General features: G+C 48.2%; 1 protein-coding gene across 6 annotated transcripts in view; it reads left to right on the top strand.

Moving 5' to 3' along the window:
* Nucleotides 1–23,522, top strand: part of Col18a1 (collagen type XVIII alpha 1 chain) — a 112,542-nt gene that overhangs the window by 57,572 nt on the left and 31,448 nt on the right. For all 6 annotated transcript variants that reach the window (XM_076917027.1, XM_034523749.2, XM_034523748.2 and 3 more), the window contains 4 exons: nucleotides 10,944–11,488; nucleotides 18,828–18,914; nucleotides 20,306–20,359; nucleotides 22,064–22,193. In XM_076917027.1, coding sequence (XP_076773142.1) covers nucleotides 10,944–11,488; nucleotides 18,828–18,914; nucleotides 20,306–20,359; nucleotides 22,064–22,193 — 816 coding nt within the window. The remainder of the gene's footprint in view (nucleotides 1–10,943; nucleotides 11,489–18,827; nucleotides 18,915–20,305; nucleotides 20,360–22,063; nucleotides 22,194–23,522) is intronic.

Below are 23,522 nucleotides of genomic sequence, written 5' to 3'. Positions count from 1 at the left end.
GGTGGGGGGAGGCAAGGCAGTAGGCATTATTATGCCCATGGTCAGAGGCAAGGCAGTAGGCGTTATGCCTATGGTCAGAGAGTTGAGGCTGCCTTTTCTTTTTGGTTCAGTTTGAAGGATGGTGCATGTGAATGGCAATGTGTGTGAGCTATGCAGCCAGGATGCTGTGGGGATGACAAGGTGAGCACAGATCTGATGGTAGAGGAGACATGGGTACATTATATATTTATAATATATATAATACAGCATATATTGACACAGTATATATAATATATATACCCAGTATATATTTATACAGTATATATAATATACATACACAGTATATATTTACACACTATATATACTATATATATGAATATATATATATATATATATATACACACACACACACACAGTATATATAATATATATATACCCGGTATATATTTATATAGTATATATAATATATATACACAGTATATATTTACACACTATATATACTATATATATGAATATATATATATATATATATATACACACACAGAGTATATATAATATATATATACCCGGTATATATTTATATAGTATATATAATATATATACACAGTATATATTTATACAGTATATATACCATATATACGGTATATATATATACACACACACATACAGTATATGGTATATATATGCATATAGCATATGGTATATATATATATATGTGTGTGTGTATACATATATACACACACATATATATATGTGTATATATATATATATATATATATATATATATACACACACACACATATTATGTACACACACACACACACACACACAGAGTGTGAGAATCTGATACCATTAAAGCCTGTGGCTTTGGAGGAAATAATCATTTGGTCATATGTGTGATAGTTTATTTCTAGGTGCTATAGTCTATCTTATCAGTCTGTCTTTTTGTTGTTGTTTTTCTGTTTTTTGCCTTTATTTTGTCTTGGAGATGGGGGCTTGTGTGGTTTAAGAAATCCTGACTGGGCCTTTCCAGAGCTGGTTGTAGGCGATTACAGATAACGCAACACCATGCTGGGTCTATATATCTGTCCTTATGCCAGAGACATAATATTGGTATCTTAGTGTGGTTTTATTGCTGTCAGGAGACACCATGACCAAGGCAACTCTTATAAAAGACAACATTTAATTGGGGCTGGCTTACAGGTTCAGAGGTTCAGTCTGTTATCATCAAGGCAGGAGCATGGCAGCATCCAGGTAGGCATGGTGCAGGAGGAGCTGAGAGTTCTCTGTCTTGATCCAAAGGCAGCCAGAAGCCTGCCTTTCAGGCAGCTAGGAGGGTCTCAAAGTCCACCCACACTTCCTCTAACAAGGCCACACTTACTCCAACTAGGCCACACCTCCTAATAGTGCCATTCCCTGGGCCAAGCATATTCAAACCACCACAGTTGGTGACTGTAGCTTTGGAGGAAGTTTTAAAACCAGAAATTGTGAGTTCACCAGCTCTAGTCTTTGTCAAGATTCCTTTGGCTTCTTTGAGATTCGGCATCAACTTCAGGATGGCTTTTTCATGTTTTACAAAAACCATCATTGGGAAGACTGGAGCGGTGGCTCTGTGCTAAGCATTTCTCCAGATGGGCGATATTCTGGGTTCAATCGCCCAGGCTGCCAAAACCCAAACCAAACCAAAACTGCCACTGGGGTTTTCATAGGGATTTGCTTATAGCCTGAAGGTCATCTTGGATGGCTTTTATAATGGTTGTAGTTTGAATGTGTCTCCTCCAGATCTAGTGCTGCTGAGGGGTGTGGCTTTCTAGAGGTGACTGTGGGCTCTGGTCTCCCGAATGAGCTTCACACCCTCATGAAGGTACAGGGAGGGTGTGTACTATTCTCTGCCCTTTCGCCTCTGCTGTGTAAGGATACAGTTCACTCTTGAGGACACGGTGAGATGGTGCCATCTTAGAAATGGGGACCAGGTCTCAAAATACCTTGGTTTTGGACTCAGCACCCAGTGGTGTGAGAAATCTATTTCTGTTATTTATAAGTTGCTCTGTCTTGGGTTGCTTCAGAGGCACGGTGAGTGTGGGCGGCCTGTCATTGCTGTCTTTAATTTCTTTCCGAGACTTTCCCCTTCTTGACTAAGTTAGGTCCTAAACATTTTATTCTTTTCGGTGTTACTATATGTGGAAGTCACTTTGAACTTTCCTTTTCAGACTGTGTATTACTGTGGAGAAATGGTGGTTTCTCTGTTGATGGATGTGTTATCCTGTTGGTTTGCTGAGTTCATTTGTTTGTTCTGTTACCAAATTTGGGGGTCATAATCTATGCCCCAGTTACACTCCGACCATCCATCCTCCATAAGCCAATTTTTAAAAAGCCAAATTAGAAGTGGAAAACATGAATAGATTTACTCAGTGGCCACATTGGGAAGAGGGAAGAAGATCAAATCCAGCAAATCTGTCTTCAGGTCCTGATGTGAGAAGAGAGTTCCAATAGAGGGCCAGGGTGTGCACATGTAAGCAGCCCTGGTCAGGATGTGGTCCTGCCAATCACTGGTCCATCACCCACTGGGTTTTAGTCTCCTCTTGTAAGGTGGTCTCAAAGATGTGTGAAATCTCTCTCCAGGAGACAAGTTCCCATTCAGACTGGTACCTTTTCCTTCTCCCAGCTGGGATTCCTGGGGGTGGAGGTGGGGGGCGGAATTCCCATTTCTTTGGGGCACATTGTTTCAACTGATAGTCAGAGTGAGAGACACAAGGGTCTCTTTAGAGTAGTTTCATTTTACCCAGACTGCTTACAGTTCTAAGAAGCTTGTTGCAGAATCTTTTGGGTGTTTATACTGGCAGCTTCCTTTCCAACCTATCTGTCTTCTGTCTTCTTCCTTCTCCTCCTCCCCCTCCTCCTCTTCCTCCTCTGCTTCCTCTTCCTCCTTCTCCTCTTCCTCTTCTTCCTTCTCCTCTTCCTCCTCCTCTTCCTCCTCTTCTTCTTCCTCCTCCTCCCCTCCTCCTCCCCCCTCCTCCTCCTCTTCCTTCTCTGCTTCCTCTTCCTCCTCCTCCTCCTCTTCTTCCTCCTCCTCTTCTCCTCCTCCTCCTCTCCTCCTCCTCCTCCTTCTTCTTCTCCTCTTCCTCCTCCTCTTCCTTCTTTTCCTCCTCTTTGTTCTCGTCCTCTTCCCCCTCCCCTCCCAACTTCTTTTTTTAAAGTATCTTTATCTGACTTTGATAATACTGGCCTTATAGAATGGGATAGAACATTTTCTCCCAGTATTTTGGGATACAATTGAGAAGAATCAATGCAACTTCTTTAAATGTTTTTACAGAGTTCCCTAAAGCAGACTTTTTTTGTTTGTCTGTTTTGTTTTTTGCAATTCTTCCCGGCTCCTCTCTAGTTGTGGGTCTGTCCAAACGTTCGGTTTCCTCTGTAGCTTTTGTATGTCTAGAAATTGGCCTCTTTCTTTCGTTTCCTCAGGCTCTGTCACAGCCCGTTCCATTCCTGTAGTCAGTGGTGGGCAGCCCTACCCTCCTGACCTCTGTCATGAGTCTCCCCCATGTTTTTGTCTTGGTCGGCTTTACAAGGGTCATCAGTTATGTTTATCTTTCCACAGAGTTGACTTTGCTTTCATTGATTTTCCTCATGTGTTTTCCCATTCTTTGCTTTATTGATTTTTGTTTCTTTCTTCCTATTTTTCTCCTTCTGTTGCTCTGGATCCCCAACCCCCTCCCCACCCACTGCCACCTTTCTCCTAATTCTGCACATGATATGGGTTGTTTATTTGAGACCATTTGACTTTTAACGAGGTATTTATAGCTATAGATTTCCCTTTTCAAAGATTTTTTTTTTAAGAAACTTCCCCACCAGTTTTTATGGCGACACACTTGATTTTTTTTTATTGTTTCTAAATGTTTATTTTTTTCATTTCTGCTTTGAGTTTTGTATATACTGGTTGTTTAGGACTGTGAAGTGTAATTTCCACAAATCTGTAAATATTCCAGTTTTATTTGTTTTTAATGTCTAACTTGATCTCAAAGTGGCTGGAGGATATTTTTCATGTCTGTTGCGGTTCTTCTGTGACCTGACATGTGTCTCTCTTGGAAACGTTGCATCTACATCAGGGAGGAGCTTGGGCACTGTTGTGGCTGGCAGTGCTCTGTGTATGCCTACAGATCTGGGAAGTGCTTCCTTGTCTTCAATCTGGATGTTCTGCCCTTCAGTGAGAGTCCCTGGCTACCGTTATAGAACTTTCTGTCTCTCCCCTTGTTCTGTCAGGTTTTTTTTTTTTTTTTTTTCATATATGTTGCTGGTCTCTTTCTGTCATAGTCCCTTCCTGTGTTGATTCCTTCCTGTCCCCATGCCTCTTGTAACACATGGGTTTAAAGTCTATTCTGTCTGTATAGCTACCCAGCATCCTCTCTGCATAGGCTGTCCTTTCTGTGTCAGCCTGTTTGGATAGGAAACACTTCACGTAGAGAGCATGTGATTATAGTTTCTTAAATTACATCATCAGTCTCTAAATTTTTAAATATCACAGAGCACTGGTTGCTCTTTGCAGAGGGCCTGGGTTTGGTTCCCAGTACTCACAAGAGGGGTGTGTGTGTGTGTGTGTGTGTGTGTGTGTGTGTGTGTGTGTGTTTGAGTGTGTGCAGCCTATATCCTGGATCACATGAGAAACTGGAGGACAACTTAGAGGTATCAGTTCCTTCCCGGGATCACAAGCAGGCACCTTTACTTACTGAGCCCCAATCTCTTGTCTTTAGATTGATATTTAATCCATTTACATTTATTGTAGTTGCTGCCCTGAGGACCTCTGTCCCTGCTGTTGATACAGTTTGTATCTAAGACCTTTGTTCCCCATTACAGGCTTGACTCTCTGTTGAGATGATTTGTTTTCACTTTATGTGTGTGAGTGTGTGTTTCATTTACATGTATGTATGTGTACTGTATGCATGCCTGGAGCCTGCAAAGGCCAGCAGAGGGCTCTGGGTCACCTAGAACTGGAGTTGTGGATAGTTGTGAGCTGCCTTGTGGGTACTGGGAACCCAACTCAGGTCCTCTGCAAAGAGCAACCAATGCTCTTAACCACTGAGCCATCTCTCTCTCTCACCCCTTTAGTTGATTTTGTAATGAAATGTTTAAATTCCTTCTTAATTTTCTTTTTATGTATACTTTTATTTATATCTTTTTATGTATATGGAATTTTGTGAGTATTTGTGTGTGTGTGTGTGTGTTTACCATGTATAGTTAGATTACTTCTAATTTGGCTATACACCAGCTTAACCTCAGTGGTATTCAAATGTGTTACTCCCTTATATCTGTGTCTGCCCCTGTTGAAATCCCTGGGCAACTCTTTTTTGTTTTGTTTTTCAAAACAGTGTTTGTCTTTGCAACAGCCCTGTCTGCCCTGGAACTCATTTTGTACACCAGGCTGACCACCAACTCACAGAGATCCACCTGCCCCTGCCTCCCAAGTGCCAGGATTAAAGACACACCCCACTAAGCCCAGCTGCTTAATTACATGTTTATACCTGTGAATCCAAAACCAAAAACAATGTAATAATCCTGTGAATACATTTAAATTCTGTAGCAAATAACAGGGTGGCGTAGCCTGGTGTTCTTACACTGGCACGGCTTTAATGATTGGCTGCGCCTCTTCCTTTTTGAGGGTCCATGACTCTTCACATGGTCATGTGACTTCTAATCCCTGCCTGTGCTTTGATTTCACAGTGGAGGACTTGTTTTGGCGTGAAGGGCTCAAGGGGGCACTGACACCTATTGTTAGGGGTAAGGCGTCTATAAGAAGAGTTACTAATGTCATGGACAGACTGGCATAAACAGTACAAGATGGACTTTGAAGGGAATCAGGCCCTCCAGGCAGGGGAGGTGGTTCCCTTTATGGGAGCTTCTTAGAGGAAGGAGGTGTCACAACTGCTAGGCTCTCAGATTCCTTTACAGGTATCAGGGAAGGGGGCAGGGAGCAGACCCTATATAGATGTCCGATTCCCACCCAGCATTACATATTTGATCACCATAGCAGCATGCTTGTCTGTTCCAAAGAGTCCATGCCTGGTTCTCGATGCCCTGCTATTTTTTTCAGAGTTCTCACTTTGAAACTTTTTTTTTTTTTTTTTTTTCCAAAACGACAAATCTTAAGACACCATTAGCACAGATTACATATCAGTAGCTAGCCTGGATGGCAGAAGGCAAGGAGCTCTTTCTGTCATTTCTGGCTCAGAACTCAGCCCCCTACCTGAGCAGGAGCCTCTAGCCCGGAATAACAACATTCATGAATATGTAAATGAATATGTAAATACAAGGCTCATCCTCATCTCAAGATACACAACCCACTGTAGTGGTCCTATGTAGGGTAAAATAGCGTTCACTGTGATAGACATCTTTGGGGACCATTATTCTGTCCACTGAGGTCTGTGTACATGTGTATACACAGGGACAGGGAAATTGATTCTAACTTTACATGAATGGCCTCAATCTGTATAGGAAAGCACCTTTAACATATTTCCTGTGTCTCCCAGAGAGCTGCCCTGCCTTTCTTTCCTGTGACTGCATGCTTCTGGCATTTTCTTTAACACCCTAGGATTACTCTGCCCACTATACCTTTAGGTGTTTCCTGCCTCTTGCTTTAATGGCCTGCTTACACTCTGGTGCATTGGTCTTCTGCATACTAAACACTGTGCATACTAAACACTGGTCCAGCACCTTAAGTAGGGCCTGATCTGGATCTCTGGGATAACCCTGCCCAGGCCCTGCCTTATTCTCAAGACCCAGGACCTTCCTCTTCAAAATAGGATCGCATCTAAATACCTCCTCCTAGTCAGAAAATACCCTCCCAGGGCCGCTTTTGGATAACGCTGACCATGGGGGTGGGGGTAGCGTGTCAATCTGAGTCTTCACTTGCTCAGGTCGGTTTTCGTCTTTCAGGCAGGGTGCAGTGCTGCTTCTGGGAATGTTTTGTTCCACGTATTTTCTTCTAATATGGAGATCAGGTGTCTGCCCACCCTGGGCTTGTGCTCGCTCTAATTGCTACTGGGTTACAAAGTAGCATTAGGGAGGGTATCACCTGTGAGGCTCCGGAAGGACCCTCCATCACCCTTGAGGTTGTCTCTTTCCAACTGAACAGAAAAAGTGCTTAGGGGGCGTCTTTAAGAAATACCTGCCTTGCTGTGTGTACCTAGGGTACCGTTCCTAGACACATATGTACCCAGCTGGGCAGCCGGCAGACAAAGATCGAAGGAGGATGACTTCAGCTTGAACTCTGGCCTACTTGCTATGTTTGTCCCTGGTGCGGTTGCAATGCTCAAATTGTAACTGTTGCCTGCTCACGCCCCCCTCGACCTCTCTGTGTGTTTTTGCCAGATTCTTTTCTTTGCCGGGCTGTCAAGGTTTCCCTCTGCTCTTTGCTTCTGGCCCAACTCAAGTCTGTCTTCCACTGGAGACTTTGCCGTGTATTCAGATTGCTGGTCTACCGGAACTCAAACTGTTATCTCATTTTATGTTTTTTTATTGATACTGTTTTTGTTGTTGTTGATGGTGGTGGTGGTGGTGGTTTTTTTGTTTTGTTTGTTTGGGTTTTTGTTGTTGTTGTTTGTTTTGTTTGTTTGTTTCCTTTACTCTTTTCTGGGTTGGTTATAGTTTCTCAGTTCCGTGAGGACACTGAATACCTCTTACAATGGCTCCATTCAAAGCTTCACCAAACTGCCCTCTAAGGCCTCATTCCACCGGAGTCTGGTGAGTTGCATCTGCCATAGCTCAGCGGAGCCAGGCCTAGGCGGATGTGATAAAACTCTCCACTGACTACTTAGTTCAAATAGCTTTTGAGCCTTTTCCACAGCAGTTTAGACCATCTTAATGCGACTTCGACTTGTCACCCGAATTCTGCAGCTTTGTCCTAGATGACCATTGGGTATCCGGGATGGGTCCAGCACAGAAGATGCTCCTGTGTCCCCACACAGCTACTGAGTGTGTTTGTATCTGAATAGACTCCAGAAGTTAGAAACAGGGAGGGGCTGCCCTATTTCCCTCTGACTCAAGGGAAATGTTTGGTTTAAACACCAGTTTCTCTAGAAGGTTCCTGGGGAGTTGCTTGGTGGGCAATTAGGTATCTCAGAAATGTTCCCGTCTCGGGATGGACTGGGAGATCACTGATTGACATCTACCTAGGGTCTGGCAGCACTAGATGCACATCTGGTAGAACTCAGGCCTAGGTTCTGTGAGGCAGGGCTGCCACAGCCTGAGTTCTACAGGATTTGGAGGCCGGAGAGAGCAAGAACTGGCTGCCACAGCCTGAGCCCTGCACACAGCAGCCCCAAGAGGGTGTGGGGAAAGCCAGTGGTCAGCCCAGGGATGGATGTACAGTCCCCAGGCTACATTCCTGGGAGAGCCAGTTGGCAAACTGTGGCGCCCTGGATGTCAGAAGCACCAGTCATTCAGGGTGACAGGCTTGTTCTATTCCATTAGAGAAATCCCGGAGCAGCCCAGTAGATACTGGCCTAGTTGGAGGCCTTTTTCCAGGGTAGGCAGACATCAGGATTGGCCAGGACTCTTGCTGAGGGAGATGTCTCCTACTTAGAGGTATTCAGTGAGGGAGTGTGCCCTCTTGCCCTGGGGCTGCCAGGGTCCCTGTTAAGGGTCATTTTTCTTGTGACATTTGCCTTTACTGAGCCCTTGCCGAAGGCTAGCCCTTGCCAAATGGCTGTACCATCTGCCTTCGATGTCCTTAAACCAGGCCCTGCTTGTTGAGGTTACCTGTGAAAGTAATGGATTGACTGTAGTCCAGGGAGGGAAGCTGTCAGGGGCTCCTGTACCATCGGGAGCCTGGTGCAGTCATTCCATTGGGAGCACCAGACATTCTTACTGCTGGTCCCTCCAGAGTTGAGCCTTGGCTGTGCTTGGGTGGGGTGGGGGTGGAAGGGATGCTGATTGCAGTTGGTTCTACAGGGAGCTGAAGGGCATGTGTGTTAAAAATACTGGTTATTCAGAACTATACCCACTCACTTTAGGGAAGGTGGGCTTTAACCACGTAGGACCCCCATTCCTGGATCTGAGTTCTGATGAGTGACTAGACAGGCCTTAGCTTGCATAGGGGCCAGCCTCCTGCAGCAGCCCTCTGATCTCTCAGAGCATGGCTCCTTACAGGGGAATGAACTTCCTGGCATAGGCATCCAGCCCCTCCCCCACTCACCATTGCTGTAACCAGAGAACAGAGCCCAGTGATCTTATGGCCCTGGCATTTGGCAAGCTCCTCTCGACCGAGCCAAAAAGAATTTCATGGAAAGGAAATGAAAGGACTGGGAAAGAGCTGGCTGCAGGACCCAGGGGTCATCACGTAACACACTGGTGCCTTCCAGCCCAGGAAGCCGGCAGCTGTAGAGTCCTGCGTGCTTGGGCTAAATGGAGCACCAGGGGTTTTTGCTGTCCAGAAGGAGGAGCAGAGTAGCCATGTCTCCAGCGTGCAGGCAGCATAGCTGACTTGGCTTTTCTAAACTTTGGTTCCCCGCTGTGTTCTAGGGGTTCTGGTGAGAAGAGAACATTGTAACAGCTGTGATTGTGTTGGATTACTGATTGTCCGGGGATGGCCTGCTAATCTCTGCTCTCTGCTGAAAGGCTGCAGACACTCAGCTCAGTCCTTGCCAGTCATGCCCCCACCAAGCCGGGTCCATTCTGTACCCAGCAAACACGATGTCTGGTCAGCATTCAGGGCTTAGGGAGCAGTGACAGGGTGAGGCTTTTTGGAGACCCTCGCAGCAGATCGGGCTGTCCACGTGGCACACAAAGCTGTTCTTTGTCCCCTGAGGGATATGCTTGATGGCGGCTCTTGTCTTCTGGTTTCAAGGGGCTCGTTGACTCAGCTTATCCTGTGAAGTTGGGGGCTTGGAGTTCCCCACCTCCTAATCTGTAGAGCCTGGCCAGCTTAGCCCCACAGTGGGAACCTGACCCGAGGTGTGGTGTTCTTGCACACATGCACACTCCCCGACATGCCTTGAAGAGCTCTTTTTTTTTCTTCTTCTTCCCTTCTCCCTCTTGCCCTGCTCCCTCCAGCCCAGAGGTTTACTTATTTATTTATTTATTATATGTAAGTACACTGTAGCTGTCTTCAGACACCCCATATGAGGGCATCAGATCTCATTACAGATGGTTGTGAGCCACCACGTGGTTGCTGGGATTTGAACTCGTGACCTCCAGAAGAGCAGTCAGTGCTCTTAAATGCTGAGCCATCTCACCAGCCCCTTGAAGAGCTCTTGATGTGAACATTGGCCTCTGCCCAAAGCGCCTTCTCCCAGGCTTTGTAATGCTAACACCACTGGAGTGTATTCAGTGGGTCGGGTGGGCGGGCTTGCACGTCTGTGCACAACTCAAGATGATGCAAGGACTGAGGTGAGTATGTGAATTAGGTCACCGGAGCACATCAGAAGAGTGAACCTGGGAGAGTCTGTACAGGGCTGTTGCTGCAAGTTTTCATGTGGCTCTTCTGTGTCACAGCGTGGTGGCAAACTTCAGGGAGCAGAAATGGCCAAGGAAGAGCTGTTCTGTCTCTCTGTCCCAGAACATCCGGGAACATCCCACCTGACACATCGACAGGCTTGTGGAGAACCAGAGTGAGGGTTTGATATCAACATAGAAACCATAATGATGGAGTGAAACCACAGAAAGCTAACTTGGGAGCCTGGTTATCTGAGTCTACAGAGTTTGATTTATCACCTAGCTGGTTCCGAGAGCAGGAGTACTGTGTGCCGCCTCCTCTCTCTTTGTAGTAGAGAGAGGTCTTACTCCACCTCTGTGCTTCTCCTGTAGAGTCTGGGTCTGGAGGGTGGGAGACTCCACGCCCCAGTTCTTCACACCCATCTTGAGATTGCCTGTGAACCCATGGGGGTAGTTCCGTGGCCCGTGTCTCCCAGGATGCCACTGTGTTCTGCTCTAATCCTGTGCAGTCGCCTCACTGGGTGTCCTTCTCTTTGCAGAGCATGCTGTTGAGGAGGTGGGGCTACTGCAGCTCCTTGGAGACCCCTTATCCCAGCAGATCTCACAAATCGACGACCCTCACGTCGGGCCGGCCTACATCTTTGGACCAGACTCCAAAAGTGGCCAGGTGGCCCGGTACCACTTCCCTAAACTCTTCTTCCGGGACTTTTCGCTGCTGTTTCATGTCCGGCCAGCCACAGAGGCCGCAGGGGTGCTGTTTGCCATCACCGATGCCTCCCAGGTGGTAGTCTCACTAGGCGTGAAGCTCTCAGAGGTCCGAGATGGACAGCAAAACATCTCATTGCTCTACACGGAGCCTGGTGCCAGCCAGACCCAGACAGGAGCTAGCTTCCGCCTACCTGCGTTTGTTGGCCAGTGGACACACTTCGCGCTCAGCGTGGATGGAGGCTCTGTGGCTCTCTATGTAGACTGTGAAGAGTTCCAGAGGGTGCCATTTGCTCGGTCCTCACAGGGTCTGGAGCTGGAGCATGATGCTGGCCTCTTTGTGGGTCAGGCTGGAGCAGCAGACCCTGACAAGTTCCAGGTAACCTGTGCTACCCTACTGTGTGCTGATCCAGGGGAGAAGGGGCCAATGGAGACAAGAGAAAGCGGGTTCCTCCAGTTGATGCTGTAGCCTGAGGCAATAGCCCAGACTTCCCCATTTGTGGGTGGAGTGGCATCTGCTCCCCAAACTTTTGTGGTTTGATGAGTTGAAGCCTCACAACGGGCTTGTGTGAATTTCTCTGAGGCCCCAGGGTCTATAAGATAGCTGCTGGAGGCTACTTCTACCCATCCTGAGTCGATCCAGACCACCTTCTCAGGCATGAGCTGGGGTCTATGGAAAGCTGGTGGCACCAAATTTAAGATGAGGAGAGTATGGGGTTTAGTCAGGGCTCAGCTATTCCTTCTGAAAAATGGGCATGCAGGCATTTAGGGGAAAAGTTAGCAAGACAGGCATGGAGATGTACATTTGCTCAGGGAGAAAGATCTAGAGTTCCAGGTCCATTTGGACTATCCTGTTTCAAAACAACGAGAAAAATTACTCATTTAAAGCTAGCCAGAGTAGGATGGTCTTTCTTTGGCTGCACATACAGTTGAGGGAGCACCCTGCTGGCCACGGGGACAGGAACTTCACACAACTGTTCTGCTTAGCTCAGCCATGGCTGTCTATTATTTTAAGGAAAGCTTTATGACAGGCCTGTGGCGCTCTCCCATGTTCCGTAGGAAAGGCCCTCACTTCTGGGCCCTCATTTCTTGTAGGAGGGCACGCCTCCTGGAGATCCCAGCCTCCTGGGAACAAGTGGGTGGGGACCCTAAGCTGGCACTGACTCATGGTTCCTGAATTCAATACAGCAGCCGTCAGCAGCTGGGACGCCCCTGTCCAACCCAGACAGGGGTCCCTGTGTGTGTAAGAAAGGACATGTCCCCAAGGGACAGATGCTCAATTATGACCCAGACAAAGACCTCCTGTTGTAAGTTGTGCTAAGTCCTATGTCCACAGCTCTCAAAGCTGACCTTCCGCCCTCTGGCAGGAACTTTTAACCCATGGGGTTCAAAAGCTACCAGGTCTTTGGCATCCAACTGGACCTCTTTGTGTTTTCCTTCTGATCTTCAAACACGATGACCAGAGCTAAGCGTCATTGTTTCCAGAGTGGGGCATTTGTGCCATTACCGTCCCCTCATTGCCCAAAGGGGGTGGCAGGCCCCACAGGCTCTGTGCGTCTTCTGCTTCAGCAGCAGAGCTGGGTGAGGAACAGCAAGCCTGAGACTGCAGAGAGCAGAGCCTCACTCACACCCAGTGGTGCTGATGGAGGGATGCAGCCTCCTTACGTAAGGAGGCCTCATTTCTGACCAAGCCTTGCTAGGCTTACATGGTGAATATGTAGACAAACTGTAGCTAGGCATTTTTATTTCTTGGTGTGTTTGTGAATGCACACTTTTTAAATCTTCTTAGTGGTTTATTGTTGTTTCTTTGTTTTGTTGGGGGGAGTCCAGCCATTTCTTATTGGTTTATAGAAACTCTTTATTTTTGAAAGACACTTATCCTTGGCTGTGTATGCATACATTTTATTTCCCAGCCTATCATTTTTCTTTTCATTTATAAAACAACAATAGCACTGGAACATTTAGCATGTTTCTGGTCTGGAAAAAACACCCACAACCTTTGATATGAAAAATCTTTAGAAGGAGGGAGGCCAAACACATTCAGGGACTCGTGCTGGTTCTGTGAAGATCATAGGCTCATCCCCAGCTGACCTCAAGAGTCTGACCCTGCCTGCTCTTGTGGGCTAGGTCTCAGGATCTTTCACACAGATTTAAACTAGATGCCAACTGGAGAAGGGAAATGTGCTGGAACAGTAGGAGACAGTTGGATTTAGCACAAGATGTTTGCAGACTTGGTGCTGAGCTCTTTGGGGAAGAGTCACTGTGCCGTGTGACTCACGACTTGACAGAAGCTAGCTTTGGGGAGTCAGGGAACTGGAGAGCCAGAGAGCTGGGAGCCAGATTGGATAGAGAGTTGCCTTCCTCTTAGTCATCTCAACTGAGGATGCTCTGTCCCACCTGCATCCACACATTGCCAGGGAGAGCCTTTGTCTAATTGCCTGTCCCTTGAGTTTGGTCATGAGCACCATTAGTCTGTGCTCTCGGTTTCTTTAAAGCATGACTTCCAACTGGACTATGTTTTAACACAGTACCGTTTGTTGTTTTATGTGTCCTATAGTTAAAGTTCCTCTTGGCTTATTTCTCCTGCCAGAGGTGCCCCTACTTCTGCGTGGGGTGCTAGGGTGGATTAAACCCAGCGCCTCCCACATGCTAGGCCAGTACTCCCCACTGAGCCCAGCCCTGCCCTGCCTTGTCTTATGAGCTCTGTCATCTTCTCGCCTGAAGATTTCTTTTGTGTTTCTCTTTCAACTCCAGCACCCCTTGATCCCTGGTGTCTGTGACTCCAGAGATCTTGCTAAGCATACACAGCTTTCCCGTGCTGCTCATTCAGCTGTGAGCAGCTCACAATCAGCTTTCATTTCCTTCATCTAGAATACAGCTCAGCATTAAAAGCTCTTGGGACTATGAATTTTCCTCAGGGTGCAGCTGTGGCTCTACTATGAAAGTAAACGAATGGGGTGGCGGGGGCGGAGCACGCCTTTAAACCCAGCACTCAGGAAGTAGAGGCAGGCTGTCTTAGGGTTTCTATTGCTGTGAAGAGACACCATGGCCAAGGCAACTCTTATAAAGGACAACATTTAACTGAGGCTGGCTTACAGGTTCAGAGGTTCAGAATGGTATCCTCATGGCGGGAAGCATAGCAGTGTCCAGGCAGACATGGTGATCTAGAAAGAGCTAAGTGTTCTATATTCTTGATCCAGAGGCAGCCAGAAGGAGACTGTCTTCCAGGATGCTAGGAGGAGAGTCTCAAAGCCCACCCCCACAATGACACACTTCCTCCAACAAGGCCATACCCACTCTAATATGACCACACCCACTCCAACAAGGCCACACCTCCTAATAGTGCCACTCCCTGGGCCAAGCATATTCAAATCACCACACAGGCAGATCTCTGAGTTCAAGGCCAGCCTGGTCTACAGAGTAAGTTCCAGGACAGCCAGGGCTATGAAGAGAAAAAACACCCTCCTACCCACCAAAAAAGTAACTGACGTGTGTGCTGGGTCCATGAAGTTGCCACAGCCATTGGGGCAAGTTCATGATATTAGGTCTGCCTGTGTGATGGGAGGAGCAGGCAGCAGAGTTCAAACTCTGACTCCAGCAGTTCTGTTCCTGATCAAGGGACAATGGAGGTCTCCATTCAGTCCATCCATCAGTCCATTTATCAGGATGCTTCCCAGCTGTCTTTCTCACTGAGTCCTCTCAGTGTTCTCTTTTGTAAGTCTCCGCAGACATCTCTTCCGTTCATCTGAAGTGGGAGGAGCCTGTGGTGGTTACATAGCTACAGCCTGTACGCTGTTTGCTTCCTTATCGATTTAAGAGACCAAAGGAGGCTGGCGGTCACGAAGTGGCCTGTTGGAACCTGGTCACAGGAGGGAAGACCTGAAGCCAGAGGCTCACAAAGCAGTGGGTGAATGACTATGAAGGCAGTGACCGGAATCACCAGAGCTGTGAGGCATGGGTGGGTCATAGGTCAGCGGGAACTAGGCTGGCCATGTGAAGTAGAAAAGGGGAGGGAAGAAAAGGCCTGATGTCTGTGAGGCTGAGGAAAAAGGGGTGGGGCAGAGAGGCCACCCTGAAGGCCACGGAGAAACCCAGATACAGTATATGAGACAAAACCAGCCAATGGCCCCATATCATGGCTTCAGCCCCTGACCTCCGCTGGCTGGTACACCGTTCTTGCTGTAGCAGGTCCAGCTGAGCCCAGACAGTGTGTGTGCCTCCTCCTGGTGCTGACCGGTTTTAGTCACTTCCCCACAGCCAAAGCAGCACTGGTCAGCGTGGTAGGAAGAGCTTCATGTTGCACTCATCTGTAAATGTTGACAGTCCCCCCAGTTTCCAAGGTCCAGATTGCATAACTCTTGGGTCCCAGTTCATTAAATATTTGCAGTGGGTCTTAGGCCTTTTGACGTTTCCCCCATTCGATGTTGGAAGGACTCCTGGCGGGGGTGGAAGAGTCACAAGGGCAGGATGCAAAGCAGAACTCAGTGCAGACGCAAGTCTTTTCTGCCCTCTTCAGGCCCTTTCCAGACACAGGCACCCGAAAGCCTTGGCAGAGTATGTGGCACTGTCCACTGTACTGAGCCCTTCTGTGTGGAATGCCATGTGTCTGTTAGCCAAGATCATCTGAGATGCCCCTGGCACCAGCATTGCCCCAGGGAACAGTTTTCTAGTATTTAAACCCAATTCCTCCTGACTGGCTGCTTTTAACCATTTCTATGGTATCTGCTGCAGCAGCTCTGAGTGGACGGACTTCTTGGAATATCCATTCTGTTCCTAGATGCTCTGTTGCCCTGGGAAGCTGTCTGGCAGGAAATATGCATCTCTCTATCTGTAAACCCTTGCTCTCTGAGCACTGTGTCTATGCCTGACTAGTGCTGGGCTCCTGGGCATGAGTGCTACACACACACACACACACACACACACACACACATACACGCAATCATATGCTCCTTCTCACACAACGGTATGGGTATGTACTTAAATGCTTTCCTGATGCTGGCTGGTTGGATCTCCCAGAATCCCCTTGGACTAAATACAACCAGTTTATTCTTCATCTGCTGGTCCAATAACTGTCCCTCTAATCTTTTTGGGGATACAAATACCTGTTCTGTTTTTCCCAACCTAGAGGCCTCCTGTACCTCAGATCATCATAGCATATGGGATAGGTAGGGGGTCACAGAGTCCCCACTATCACAGGGCTGGTCCTGAAGGGTCAAGCCTTGTTTCTGTGTCCCACTGAGGCCCACAGGGTTGACACAGGCCAGGGCTTTCTTTCTGCAGCTCCTCCCCAGAGACTCCCCTCCCATGACCCATGGCGTGGGTTTCCTGAGATGGGTTCTGTTGGCCTGAGAGGTTTGTAGAGATTCTTCTGCCCTCCATCCTTTTATGTACTGAGGACACCGAATTGTGGTGACCTTGGGGGGTGGGGAGGTAGTCAGGTGAAGGTAGACAGCAAGCAGAGGGACCCATACAGTCTCACTAGTTTGGTTTAAGCAAGGGACACTAGTGTCAGGCCTCCGTGTCACCTATGTATCTCAGGTGTTGAGGGCAGCACCTCAGAGGTGATGATCCCCATATCCTGTCTCACCTGTCACTGAGAACAAATTCTCAGTCTGCTGCTGACAAGCTACATTGCTGCCACCCTCCCACGTGCCTGGGGATTGCCCAGTGGACACCAATGATGTCTATGTTCCCCTTGATATGTGAGGTCTGTTCTCTAGTAGTTGACACTAGATGTCACCAAATGCTGTGCCTAGTCCAGCATTGGCCCTTGGACTGCACCTGGGGAGCTAGTGCAGCTACCTGTCAGAGTGGGATTACAGGGACAGAGCTGTGGATAATGGGCATCTCCATATAGCTTAGCTGATGGGGGCAGGATCACCAATCATTTGCCTACTGGTAATTCTTGCCATGGATCTTCTGGAATATTCCACAGTTAGGTGGGGAATGCCATAACATCATGCTGCTTCTGAGATAACTTGACACGGTGGTTGGTAGCTATGTAAGGACTTGAAGCCAAACCACCTTCAGTGTGGGCCTGCTGGGTGGCTGCAGGTGTGACTTCCAGGTATGCACCTGGCTGCTGTGAAATTATCCCTTGTGCATGTGCTTGCTCATGGCCAATGACGAAGGCCTTGCTCTGGCTGGAAATGACCAGGTTAGAGTGTTTGTAGGGTGCAGGGCTCTCCTGAAGCCCACCTCCCTCCCCCTTACCTGGGTGCATTGTCATCTAACTCCTTCACCTACCATAAGTAAGCCAAACTGTGTATATACGTGGGTATGTACACATAAGTGTCACATGTGTGATAGTTATGCAGGCACACATGCATACATGTGCATGCACACATACACATATACATACACACACACACACACACACAGAGAGAGAGAGAGAGAGAGAGAGAGAGAGAGAGAGAGAGAGAGAGAGACTGACTTTGCTGTTCTCAATACTGGCAAGAGTTGTGGAACATGGCGTATGGGGTAGACCTAGCCCAGAGTGGCTTTGACCCCGTGTGTGGTGATGGAGAATATTTCCCAGAAAAGCCAGACTGAGCTGAACATTGAGATAAGGGGAGCTAGAGGAGGCCACAGGCCAGGACCCAGCTGGGGATGGATGTGGGACTGTTAGTTGTCACATGTTCCTTGGGAACAGGGAGGTATGATGGAGAATCAGAAAGCATCTGAATTTGGAACACCAGATGTGTCAGCAAGCATGGGCCAGCCATCGCCTGCTACCTATAGCAAAGACTGCCACGTTAGAATGAATTACTCGAATGGCTAGAGTAATCCAAGCCATGTTGTGATGTGTGAAACTTGGTATGAGATTCAGATTGAGGTTTCATTAGGACTGCCACATCCTCCCTTACTGTCCATAAGGCATAGTTCACATAAGCAGACCGAAAAGCCAGAGGGGCATCTCCCATTGGGCCGTGCACCTCCGCTCAAGCTTCTCTGTGATCGTGGTTAAGCAAGTCATTTTGGAATCGAGGAAGTGCCCTCTCTACTTAGTAAACTGAAATTAGCAAGCGTAGCAGAATACAATCAACATAAAAACGCAAGCACAGGGAAAGTGTGCTCCAGCATAACCTGTTGGGAAGCATTCAGGGTGCTGTCAGTCAGACACCCCGGAGCCTGCCTGAGAGCCAGCGATCTAGACACCAAGTGTGAGGTGAGGGACCATGTTTGTGTGTGGGGGTGTCTCTGATCCTCGTGGCCTCTCTCGGTTTGGCCCAGAAACTGTCACAACTCGAAAGCCAGTTGAGAGCCTGCTCCTTAGTCTTACTGACAAAAGGGAGATTCCCTGGTAAAGTCAGGCTAGGCTGGGAGCCAACATGAGTCAGAGGCTCTGGTGAGCACCCGCCTCCGGAGCCGCAGGGTCTTAGTTTCTCTCCCTGTTTTTGTGACCAAAAGGGAGACAGGCGTTTATTTTGGCTTGTAGTTTGAAAGGAGATAGTTGGTGCAGGAGGGAAAGCTTGGTGGAGATCTGAGGTGGCTGGTCACTTTGCAGTCCTGAAGCAGAGAGGGGACAGGAAGTAGGGGAAGACTTTAAAATGTCAAGGCAGTCTCCCAGGAACCCTGTTCCTACAGTGAGGCTCCGCCTCTTAAAGGCTCCACAACCCTCCCAAACAGTGCTACCAGCTGGCAGGCGAGGGTCCAAACACCTGATCCATTTGAGGGACATTTAATTTTCAAATCAGTGATCTTCTGCCTCTGTCTAGGGGGTGATCTCGGAGCTGAAAATACGCAGTACCCCCCGGGTGAGCCCGGTGCACTGTCTGGATGAAGATGACGATGATGAAGACAGGGTGAGTGTCTGTGGTGGTGGTGGGTCTCCCCACTGTGAGCAACGATTCTCAAGTGATATGCTGGAAAAAGCCAGAAGATGTTGGTAGGGTTTCAGGAACCTGTGTCTCCAGATACCTTCCCCTGCCTTAACTTTCCATCTCAGAAACCTGGGATATGTAAATGTCAGAGACCGATCCCCCCAGTGACACAATGCGATGGGGGGTGGGGGGTGTCATCCTGTGTAAAATACATATGTACTTGGTTTTATATGATGTGTGTTTTTAGGGAGTGGGGAGTTAGGTCTGCCTGTTGTGTGTGTCTCTTGATGTGCTATGTGTGTCTGTTGTATGGTACGCATGCCCTCTTTGTCTATGTGGTTTTGTCTATTTGTTGACTGTGTGATATGTATGTTTGTCTTTGTGTGTGTGTCTGCTGTTACCTATACTCTGTGTGTTGTCACTGTGTGCAATGTATCTTTTGTAAGTGCGTCTCTCTCTTGTGTGTTGCTGGTGTGTTCGTTTTTTGTATGCTGTGTGTCTCTTGTATGTGTGGGGTGGGGCGCATGCAGTGTGGTCTGGATGTACTGTGTCTCTGGGGTGCCCTGCTGTCTGTGTGTGCATGTGCACAATACCGTAACAACCAAGGAAACCAATTGTTGCCAGAGGATGGGATTGGGGGTGGGGGGATGTCCCAGTAGAGATAACACACCACAACACCCCCAATCACCAGCTCTTGTGGGCAGAACCTGGCTGTGTTTGGCTGTGAGCAGTTGACTATGTCTGTTTTTCTCCTCCTGTTACTTTTTCCAGGCGAGAAATCAGACACGTAATTGGCTTCTGTCTGGTACCAAATATGAGTCTCTAGTGGATGGGTAACACTCACACCTGAGCGTGCCACCCACTGAGCATGTGCACACGATGCCCACGCCCGGTGTCTGTGTGTCCATCCCACCTGGGTCACCTTGACATTGGGATGTCACTGTAGGTTCTATGGGCCCAGGTGATATATGGCCTCTGGGTTTATATTAGGTTACATACCTTGGTAGGAGGAAAGGTTGGTCCCTGGCCTCCCCAGAACTCTTGGAGGCTGCTGGGAAGGGAAAGGATGAAGGCAAGTGATGAGGGGGGACATGACTGGGGAGCACCTACACTCTATGTATGCTTCTTCAATGTCAGCTCGGACTATGGTTGCTTAGGGTACCTGCCCACAAACCTTGCCTGTCCCCTGAGGATAGCATCCAAAGACAGAACAACCATGGCACATGACAGGGGTTCGCAGGCCTGATCTACAACCTTCTGGCTGGCCTGAGCAATGAGTCTGGCTGTTTTTGACCCAGCAGGTGTCTTGTTTGCCGTCCAGTTGATGCCCTGTCATTGTGCCTCTGGTCCTAACTTCTTCATTTCTCTCCTAGGCATCTGGAGACTTTGGAAGTGGCTTTGAAGAAAGCAGCAAATTGCACAGGGAGGTAAGGTGCTATATGGGGCCAAGGCATCCATCCCCTGGTTCAGACAGCAGAGGGGCATAGTCTGTGCACAGTGTACTGGTCTATATGATATCCCAGCTGTCCCTCTGTCATGCAGGTGCATGCCCACCAGTCTGAGGTTGGCCTTGTACTCCCCTCTGGCTCTGCTTGCCCTGAGCAAACCCTAAAGAGAGCTTTCTCAGCCGAGATGACCCGGCATTTCTGTTGCTGCTGTTGGCTGATATGAGAGCATATCTGGTTTGTGTCTAACATGAGGACAAGACAAGTGGCGTTGTCGGGAAGATTCTGGACAACCACACTGCATGCTCTTTCTAGTCCAGGGTCCAGAGAACCCAGAGGAACTCCAGATATGAAAAGGATCTTCAGTGAACCTCCTGGGCCCCTATGTGACCCCAGCATCTACAGTGCAGAGTCAGTCTTTAAGGTGGACCTTGGGTGTCAGTGCCTGGAAGACTATAGGGTGCTGAGTGACTCATGGGTGGGGAGTGGTCCCTACCACTATCCCCAGAAGAGGTGTTCAGGACTCCTTGATATGGGTACACTTGGGTAGGGACAGGCAGGTCTTAGGGACAGAAGACACAGCCATCTTGGACTGCATTCTGTTGTCCAACAGAGTTCCAGGACATGACTCGTTAAGACGGTGGCCTAATTATGTTCCCATTCAAGGTCCAGTAGCCTCTGCAGCTCTTGATGGCCATAAGCCGTCCTTACAGCTGTGGTTTGGATTTGCAAACTGCTGCCTCTACACAGGGTAGCCTGGGCACGGCAGATGTTGGCAGTACAGATACGCCTGTGAGTGGCTGCCATGCCAGACCTGCACAGCCTTCTCTGTAGACCAGAGGCTGCTAATAACTAGCTTGAACATTCATAACTCATCCTTTCTTGTGACCTGACCACTCCAGCTAGGAGCCTGGCCCTGCTGTCACAGGCAACTGGGAGAGGCTTCCATGTGGAAGCTTCCCTTTGGGGGATTAAAGCTGTGGACCTCTGGTGTTCCATTCCCACCCAAGTCTGTGATGCTGGGGATGGCCTGTCATTACCACATCAAGAGTGTCTGGGGAAGGCCTTGTTTATGCCCTACAGCACTACCTCAGCCAGGAGACTCCCCAGGGCCCATCTACCCAGACTGCACAGTCACTGACAGAAAGCCATCAGGGATGTAGGCCATGTTGGTGTGGGGCACCAGGCCCCCCTGGCTGAGTATTATTTGAAACTGGGCACATGGCAGAGGGTCTGCAGGGTAGACTAGTCTCCTCCATGTGAACCATAAGAAGTCAGTGCTGGGCCAGTGCTTAGACTAGGGTTGAGAGGGGAAGTCTCAGAGAGAACACATCTGCTCTATATACCCTTCAGTGATACCAGAGGACCTCACCTGAGCCATCTCTGGTGTTATCCAGCCATAAGAAGTCTCTGGACTAGACCAGGGGAGGCTCTTTGTTCTTGGTCCTCTGGCAATTAAGGACTCTTGTGGTATATGACAACCTGCAGGCTATTGAAAACCTGTAGCATATGCCTCTGTAGAGATGGATTCCAACTGGAGGGATGGTTTTTCTTATTTTCCTGAAAAGCCGCAAAGCAGTTCATTTCATAGGTAAACCCCAAAGCCAGACAGAATGGCCAGCTCATACATGCACGGGGTAGCTGTACTGCCAAATAACAGAGCCAGGTTTCCTGCTCTCCTTGTAGGATGCATCTCTACTACCCGGGTTACCCCGGCCACCTCCTGTCACTTCCCCACCCCTGGCTGGAGGCAGCACCACAGAAGATTCTAGAACAGAAGAAACGGAGGAAGAAGCCACTGTAGATTCTATAGGAGGTAAAACTTTTCTAGATATGCTCTGTGTGTGTGTGTGTGTGTGTGTGTGTGTATGTACGTGCACGTGTATGGATGCATGCATGTGGATATGCATGTGAGCGTGTGTGCACATGTGTGTGTATGTGTGTGTATGTGCACGCATGCTGTAATGTGTGTATATGCATGTGTATGCATGTGTGCATGAGTGTGCATAGTGTGTGTGCATCTGTATGCATGCGCGCATATATGTGTGCATGTTGTAGTGTGTATATGTGTGTATGCATGTGCATGTGTATGCATGCATGTGTGCATAAGTGTGCATGCATGAGTGTGTGCATGTGTATGCATGTGTGCATATATGTGTGCATGTTGTAGTGTGTATATGTGTATATGCATGTGCATGTGTATACATGCATGCATGTGTGTATGCATGTGTGTGCACATGTGAGCATTTGTGCACGCATGTGTGTGTATGCGTGTGTATGTGCATGCATGCTGTAATATGTGTATATGCATGTGTATGCATGTGTGCATGAGTATGCATAGTGTGTGTGCATGTGTATGCATGTGTGCATGAGTGTGCATGGTGTGTGTGCATCTGTATGCATGTGTGCATGAGTGTGCATGGTGTGTGTGCATCTGTATGCATGTGCGCATATATGTGTGCATGTTGTAATGTGTATATGTGTGTATGCACATGTATGCATGCATGTGTGCATAAGTATACATGCACGTGTGTGTGCATGTATATGCATGTGTGCATATATGCATGCATGTATGCATGTGTGTTGGATGAGAGCTGTTTCAGAGCCAGAACTGTCTTCATCTGCAATTTTTCTGCCTTCTAAGAAGGTCCTGTTCAGGCAGGCTCCTGCCTGGGCCCCAGGAGAGTTCTGAATCAGGCAACTGTGACACATCCTTTGTCAGAGATCTTGGCCTGTATTGCCTTTGTCTGTCATGTATAAGAACCTTCCCAGAGGTGCCATCTCGTGAACTGATCCAAGGGAGGGGTGAAAGAGAAAAGAGGTTCTTAGTCCAGACTGTGCCATGGGTCAGCATGTAGGGTTAGACATGGGTCAGCATATAGGGTTGGACATGTCTCCTGTGGAAGTCAATGCCTGGGAGACCTGCACAGGGTTGTGTGTGTGTTGGGATAGTCTCTGTGTTCCTGGGTACCAGCATATGCTGGGTAAAAGCGTAAACATCTCCTTCCACCACGCAGCTCTATGGGAGTGAGGTACAGTGGGGCCTCTGGGAGTCGCCAGGGCTTCCAGGACTCTGGAGAGAACAGGCTATGGCCTGTTCTCCTGATTCTGTCAGGGCTCAAGCACTCAAAGATCTGAGATCCAG

Source organism: Arvicanthis niloticus, chromosome 20 (assembly GCF_011762505.2).
Source record: "Arvicanthis niloticus isolate mArvNil1 chromosome 20, mArvNil1.pat.X, whole genome shotgun sequence".
Classification (NCBI taxonomy): Eukaryota; Metazoa; Chordata; class Mammalia; order Rodentia; family Muridae; genus Arvicanthis; species Arvicanthis niloticus.
Note: the sequence above shows the minus strand (reverse complement) of the source record. Positions and strands in the feature narration are given on the sequence as shown.